Source organism: Coffea arabica, chromosome 3e (genome assembly GCF_036785885.1).
Source record: "Coffea arabica cultivar ET-39 chromosome 3e, Coffea Arabica ET-39 HiFi, whole genome shotgun sequence".
In the NCBI taxonomy this organism is placed as follows: Eukaryota; Viridiplantae; Streptophyta; class Magnoliopsida; order Gentianales; family Rubiaceae; genus Coffea; species Coffea arabica.
Window position 1 is genome coordinate 4,684,532 of NC_092315.1, and position 8,318 is coordinate 4,692,849.

At 35.1% G+C, this 8,318-nt stretch overlaps 1 protein-coding gene across 1 annotated transcript; it reads right to left on the reverse strand.

The window, feature by feature from the left end:
- Positions 1 to 3,988: 3,988 nt before the first annotated feature.
- On the reverse strand, positions 3,989 to 5,108 carry LOC140038912 (uncharacterized). Its single transcript, XM_072084508.1, has 2 exons — positions 4,350 to 5,108; positions 3,989 to 4,256 (listed from the first exon to the last, which is right to left on the reverse strand). Exons 1-2 carry the CDS (start codon positions 5,092 to 5,094, stop codon positions 4,129 to 4,131), a joined length of 873 nt encoding a protein of 290 aa, XP_071940609.1. The 5' UTR covers positions 5,095 to 5,108; the 3' UTR covers positions 3,989 to 4,128.
- Positions 5,109 to 8,318: the final 3,210 nt, after the last annotated feature.

Consider the following 8,318-nt stretch of genomic DNA (forward strand, 5'->3'; position numbering starts at 1 on the left):
ATACTAGCAATTATGGGCTAATTCCTTAGATTATCAATGAAAAAAAAAATTGATCAATTATTGGTCTGATAAGGGGTTTTACAAAACTATGCCTGCCTTGCTGACTCAGTACGACAGGGAGAAGTATAATTTTTTTTTTTGGTAATGTTAGATTCTGAAAAAAAAAAATAGCCATGACAGCATTTTTTTTTTGGATACAAATCTCATCCCCTGTCGGGCTCGGTGATTCTCTCTGTCTCTAGGTTTTTTTTTTAATAAGTAACCTGAAGCTTTTTTTAAAATATTTTATAAAGTTGTCTCCTGTCGGGCTGAGCCAGCCTGCTAGGGATGATTTTTTTTTTTTAAATGGTGCGCCTGAACGAAAGACTTGTGCATCTTTTAGCTTGATGGAACTTTAAGCATCTTTAAGCTTTGACCAAAAAAAAAAAAGAAGCACAATTGTATAAGTCCTTGGTTTAGGCAAAAGATGCTTAAAACTCCATCAAACTTGAAGAATATCAACAATCCCATACTCCTATAGTAAGATGAATAAGAGAATCCAATTACAAGTGATTTTAGAGAAACTTTTTGAGCAGTGATTTTGAACACAACCATTTTGAGCAATGAACACAACATTTTGAGCAATGAACATATGCATGTGAAACTACTGGTCCTTATTTCGGCTTTGATTAGCCGATCCCTGGTTCAGGTGCACTTTTCTTTTCTTTTTTTTCCCTAAAAGAATCACCTTAGCCCGGCAGGAGGCAGCATTCTGAAAATTTTTTTAAAAAAAAAATGCTTCAGGTTTTTTTTTTTTTCCAAAAGAATCACCCCTGCTGCGCTGGATCACACCGGCAGGGGACAAGATTTGTTTTTTGAAAAGAAACGTTGTCAGGCCTTGTTTTTGGAGCATCTTTTACGAATATATATATACACACACTTCTCCCTGTCGTACTGACTCTGGCATAGTTTTACAAAATCCTCTTGTCAGATCAATAATTGATTGAATTTTTTTCCTTTTTCATCGATCATCTAAGGAATTAGCCGCAATTCTGCTAGATGATATTTACAACATACCTTGCAGTGAATACAGTAAAATCAAAGGAAGAACATTTAAGCTTCTTCTTTTTTTTTTTTTAATATTGGTTGGGGCTTTCCTATATGTTGTGCTTTAGAAATTTTTATGATGGTGACCAAACTGCTTAGAACACTATTGATTATTTTTTTTTAATATCTAAGATTAACTTTTTAGTCCAAAACAAACCTCCCTTGTACACAGCTCTTAGTGAAAAGGCAAAATACGTGTTGAATGTTTAAACCAGATTCCATGCAAAATCAAATCACTTTTTTCCCAACCTTTTTGGCTTTTTCCACAAACTTTCAAAGTGGGTAAATATCATCATCATCTGTCATGGAAAATTATGCCACGGTTATCATTTGCTGCAGGATACGTCCCTATCTACTTTATATGATTTCCCACCAGGGGACCAGTCCAGTAAATACCAACTAGTCAAGACTCCACTAGATTTTGTATTAGATTTTGTGTCAATGTCTACTAGTAAATATGTCAGTCTCTATTCTGCTAACAAAATCCGGTAGATATCCAAGTTTGCTCCGTTTGAATTAGCTATTTTAAGGGGTGTTTTTAAAAAATTTTGCTCTAACAGAGTTTTTAATTTATATTTTAGAATATTTTCAAAAAATATTTTAGAATATTTAAGAGTAGAATAGTTTTTAGAATATATTTTGAGATATTTTTTAAAATTTTAAAAAGATTTAAACTAATTTTTAGATTATCTTTTAGAGTACTTTTTACAAATTTTTATTATATTTGAAAAACTAGTTTTTGAAAAACAATTCCGTCCAATTCCTTGAATCGAAACAAAACTTCCTCGTTTGCATCACTTTTTTTTTTTCTGAAGATTGTTACAAGTATTTTTTTGGGGAGAGGGGGGAGGGTGAGGGGACAATTTTGGGGATAAAAGATTCATATTCTACAATATAAAATTTATAGTTCTTTCTTTGTACTTTAATTAAGAAGTAAGAATTTATATTTTATTACTTCAAATTATGGTTGCAAATATATAAACTCATTGAATGAAATAGATTATTTTATCTAGGCAGCAAGGGAAACAAAAATTACACCTATGGCATATTACTTCATATGGGTATGAAAAAGATACATTTATGTTACAATATTGTTACATATGGTTAAAGCATGAAATTAATTTTTTATCGACAAATTGATAACACTGATGACGCTAAAAATCAAATTAAGATAAATTCAAAGGGTAGAAAGAACTATGCTATTTTTGGAGAAAAAGTCGGGCGAAAAGGGGACAAGAAAGTATGCCACAAACTTTCCAAGTAGTTAAATATCATCGTACTCTCTGATGGACGATTATAATCATTCGAGGCAGATACATGATTTCCCACCAGGCAACCATTCTAGTAAAAACCAACCAGTCAAGACTCACTAGATTGTGTACTTGTAAATATGTCATTAATCCCACTTCTGCTAACAAAATCCAATATATATCTAAGTTTCTTCATTTTAAATCATCGTCTTAAAAACATTCTGCTTTACTGATATCGAAAATAAACTACCTCACCTCTAAGTTCTATCACCCTTTATTTATTCACAAAAGTTGTACTCTAAAAACGTAATATGATTCACAAGTCTGTTACAATAATAATTTTGGTTTAATTTTACTAGAAAGAATATATAATTTACTTCCTAGGTACGTCCATTACTTTGGTATATATAGTTAGTTCTAACAATAGCCTCTGACTATCAACTGAGTAAAAAAAGAAAAAAAAAAAAACCTTCAAACTTGTGACTCTACATTTTCTACAATGAATATTCCAAGTTAAGCATGCCTTCACTACCGATTGCTCAAAAAGAAGGCATTCATACCTTCTAAATCATAATACACATTAACTGGATGTTTGATTTGGTAAAATTGTCATGCATGGGAATATCATTGCTGGGGGTCATCTAATTTAGCGACATAGTTCATAGAGCAAGTGATACAATTAATCGTTCAAGACACTACTGTAACATGACTACACGGGAAAGAAAACAATCATATATTCTAGTTATAAATGTTTGTAATTGATAGGTGCCACCCTGCCCCAGGTGACGAGTAGCAAGAGTTTTAGGTAGAATTGATTGGTCCCATGAGTTGAAAAAGTTGATGATTTCCGTTTGTTATGCGCATAGGTGAAAGTACAAACAAGCTTGTTAGTTTTATATCAGTTGACAATTTGGAGAGTTTGAAGCTGATCAGATCGACAAGAAAATAAGTCCATGCAAATCTCGCGACAGGCGTCCAAGGGAAACTTGAGGTTGTATGGTATTTTGTACAACTTATGACATTGACATAAGTAGAAGAAGCATAAGTAAAATGCAACAAAGGGGTCGAAAATGACACACAAAAACAGTAAAAACTACAATTGCTTCTTGTAGAAGGGCTAAAGGTTTCCAAACTTAAACCTGCAAGCAGCCTTTTGTTGGCCATCATGTTGAGTGTCTGATTAATTATATCCCTTGGTATAGATAATATTGTGGGCCTTTTCGCAAAGCTATTTGTATTCAGGCTGGAATCCATGTCCTTCAATATTTGGTGCATGTGGCACCATCTTAACGAGGATTATCAATTGAAAAAAACTTCCTAGCATAAACCTACCCGCTTTTTGGCCAGCCAAGACCCTGCATTTGTCACATGCATGGTAGATTGAAAACCATCTTTATCCCCACTTACACAATAATGAATGAACCAATAATATAGCTATTTGCACGAAAACCAAAAAATCACAGCTGTAAAATTGTTGAAGGTTCTTCTATGAACCCGTGCTGCATGGACCATCTCACAGTAGACCGTAAGCCCTCAACTATTAGTGACACCAAAATTCGTCATAAACTCAATATTAATTTCTCATCAATGCTCGATGTGAAATTGTTCGTAGGCAGCTTCAGTAATAGATAGAATGAGAAACAACTCAGTAATGCCATAGACATATGTATTAGTATTATAACGGTGGATCAAGTGGAAAGTAAATACATCTCATGAAACGCATATTGCCAACATCAGCTCTTATTCTAGTAACTAATCTTATTACACATGTTGATGAAGCTGCAAAGGCAACTCAGTAAGGTGGTGGCGGGTAGTGACCATAAGGTGGTGGCTTCTTGTGAATTGGTGGCAACTTTGGTGGCTGGGGAACATAAGGTGGTGGGTAGTGACCATAAGGTGGTGGCGGGTAGTGACCATAAGGTGGTGGCTTCTTGTGGATTGGTGGCAGAGTTGGTGGCTTAATTGGTGGCCTGATGATAATGGGAGGCAGCTTTGGTGGCTGGGGAACATAAGGTGGCGGCTTGTGAGGTGGGTAGTGACCATAAGGTGGTGGCTTCTTGTGAATTGGTGGCAGCTTTGGTGGATGGGGAACATAGTGTGGCGGCTTGTGAGGTGGGTAGTGACCGTAAGGTGGTGGCTCCTTGTGAATCGGTGGCGGAGTTGGTGGCAACTTTGGTGGCTGGGGAACATAATGTGGCGGCTCGTGAGGTGGGTAGTGACCATAAGGTGGTGGCTTCTTGTGTATTGGTGGCAGCTTTGGTGGCTGGGGAACATAATGTGGCGGCTCGTGAGGTGGGTTGTGACCATAAGGTGGTGGCTTCTTGTGAATTGGTGGCTTCTTGTGAATTGGTGGGTAGTGACCATAAGGTGGTGGCTTGTGAGGTGGGTAGTGACCGTAAGGTGGTGGCTCCTTGTGAATTGGTGGCGGAGTTGGTGGCAACTTTGGTGGCAACTTTGGTGGCTGGGGAACATAAGGTGGCGGCTCGTGAGGTGGGTAGTGGCCATACGGTGGTGGTTTGTGGTGAATTGGTGGCTTGGGCTCGACCGGAGGCTTCACGACTGGAGGTGGACAGTGGATTGGCTCTGGAGGCTTCTTGAACGGTGGAGGATGGTGATGCTCATATGAGGGTGCTCCGGAGTAATCAGCCAAAGAGGGAGTGGTGAGAAGCACCACCCCAATCAAGAATGCCCAGAAGTATGCAAGAGATGACATGATCGAGTTTGCAATACTTGATGCAATTTGTGATGGGATTTGCATGGCATTTTATACTGGATTTTGGGCTACTATTCATATGGCCATATCAACATTTAAATTAAATGTGATGGAATGCGTTAGCTGAAGATCCGTCTCATGTTTGATGGACTTCATTAACTTGGGGCCCTTTTGGTGGGAAAAGCTTGACATTGAGGCAAAAATAGGTCTGCATGGATGAAACTAAAGAAATGATAGACACACTCTATTATTGACGTGGAAGTTTTGATGCAGGAATTTGGCTGAGTAACTTTAGGGGAAAGCTACATTATATCGGGGGAAATCTACATTATATCAGCACTTTAACTTTTGAAGAACGTCCGGATTCATTTTGCATGGTAAAAAAAAAAACACGTTTTCAGCCGACATTTGTAAATTATAAATTGTCAAACAGACGTGTTGAATTCGGCTAAGACAGTCCAAATAAACCGACAAAGCTTGCCCTCAAATCAGAGACAGTGCTAATTTGTTCTTTTCCTCTGTGTTGTAGTCACTGTCACAACAGATGGGGTCTTTCATATGATTTTGTTTGAGTTACATGCCTTGCACCTTGATATACAGATCCGGCACATTAATTCCTGCTCTAACCAGCATAATTTAGCCACCGGTGAGATAGGGATAGCTGTTATTATAACCTTGCTAAAACAGAGTCTTTTAAGCTTGAATTATTGAGTCTTGCAAAATAAAATAAAATAAGAGTATGGATAAGATTAAAAAAAAAAAAGGCTGATGATATTGCCACATATTTGACTTTATTGTCATATCAATTTCGAATTAAAATGATTATAATATCCCTCATCAATCAAGAAGAAGGGTTGATTGATGATGTGAGATTTTGCCCTTGGCTGGCCCAAAAAGGGGGGAAAAGATAGAACACCTTAATGTTAATTGAACAGCAGTCTACAAGGCGCATATCTTTTATCTTGAACAAAGTGTAAACTTGATGAGCTAGTTTGTGTATATTTTACTTTGAGAAAGGAATGCTTCAATTATTTTGGTTCCTTATTTATGTGTTCATAAACACATCACACCCCAAAATATTGGGTGAGCAATATTTAACCAATTAACCAAATTTAATTTCTTTTAAATCACATGTATTATTTATTCTTATGCTTAAACTTGATTGACTAATTAACTGATTGATTCTTACTTCTACCCAAAGTAATGGCTCACAAATTATGCGATTTTTTGGAATGCGATATAAATTTAAGATTTTTTTAAATTTTTTTTTTTTTAGTGTAAGTAGGAGGTCTCAAACCCAGGACCTCTCACTTACACTACCCCTTCCGTACCACTCAACACATCCCTCCCCCTGGTATAAATTTAAGATTAGTCTTTCTTACATGAGCATTTACATTAGGGATAATTTTAGAAACCTCCCCTGAGGTTTTCGATAATTTCACTCTGCTCCCTTGAGATTTACATAATTACAGATACCTCCTTTGGTGTGATAAAAAGACAACAATACCCTTCATTAATTGTCAACTCATTGAAAAACTCTATCAAATATTAAATCTCTTTTATCTATTATTAATCAATAATTCAAACTACAGTCTTTCCCATCTAACTATCTAACTTCTTCCTCCTATATTTATTTTCCTTTCAAACTTATTTATTTATTATTATCAACCAAATGTGTACTGTGGCCACTAATAAAATTACCATACACACCAAACCACCAATACTTATATATCTTGGTATCTATTCCCATTTCACGATTTTTCATTATTATTAAATAGTTTTCTTGCGCCCATTTTTGTTTCTCAATTTTGATAGGCATTAGCAAATTGAAATTATCAAATGACAAATTGAGTGCTAATTTCATTATCAAACTAGATGGAATGAAGATAGTGACAGTGATCAAAAATAAAAATTAAGGATAGAAAATGGAATAGGAACTAAATATAGGTTATAATGTTATGATTGCCATGAAAAAAAGTGTTCTTAGTATATATTTATAGTTGCATTGTGTTTATATTTTTGATTTACAATTATTAATATTATTCCTATAGAGCGAATTTGATTGATTTTGAACTCTCCGCCGATGGAGTATATTGGATATTGATATTAGTAGTGATGATTTAGATTATTTTGTATTAAAAATATTGCAGCCGTGGAATTGAAATTTAGGGATATTGATGAATGTATTAAGTAAAATCTAATATTGTTATGAGATTGTAGGTAAGTTTTTGGATATCTGATGTAGCGTTTATAGTTGATACAATGATCTGCATTAGAAATTTTTAGGTAAAAGAAAAATATTAAAACAAAAATAAGTATTTATTTAATGGTGATTAGGATATTGATGTGTAGGTAATAGTGATAGCAAGTAAAGATAAATAAAATAGAAACTGTGAACCATTTTTTTCCTTTATATTTTTGTTGTGAATTATAACTCAAGGGCATTATAGGAATTTTGAGAAAAAGGATAGCCTTTTGATCCTAGAATGTTACTTAAGTGAGAATAGGAGAGATATGTGTAATTTTTAGAACTTGAACGAAGCTTTCTACAATTGTCAAAAACCTCACGGGAGGCATGTGAAATTAACCCTTTACATTATCAGTGTCTATACTAACTTATTTGTTTTTAATTCAAAGTGTTACGTTACTGTGACATGTATTTAAACATGCTAGTTATATACATTGTCTAGGAAAGTAAAATCTATAGATTCATAGAAAGAGAATGCAATCAGAGATCTATAGTTCATTTAATTATCATTTTCGACTTCCATGCTAATCATCATTTGTCGAAGACTAACAAACAAAGCACTTTTCTAGCGCCCCTTCTCCTGGAACCTGGTCTGTCGTCACTTCCAAATTCATCTAACACCATTGTCAACGATATTCCAAAGCTAGGTGATCATGGAATTCTGTAAATTGCAACGATATGCTCCACTAAAACCTCAAGTAATTGGGTACTGATTAATCTCATAATGGCAATCATTCCCATTAGAAACTTTTTGACTAATAAATCCGATAAAGCAAATCATACAGACATATGCTTGATAGAAGAAAGTAACTAATCAAATCTATTGGAAGAGAGTTGGGTTGAGCAGTGGGATGGAAGAAATTATAAGTACAATATTCTAAACTCAAAACTTTTCGCTTATCCAAAAAAAAAAAAAAGGAACTGCTAACTGGGCTCATAGAGCAAGTTGACTCAACTCAAATTGGCTGCATTGGGGTTCATTATAAAGTGAAGCTGGCCTGTAAGTAGCCAATTGCTGTAG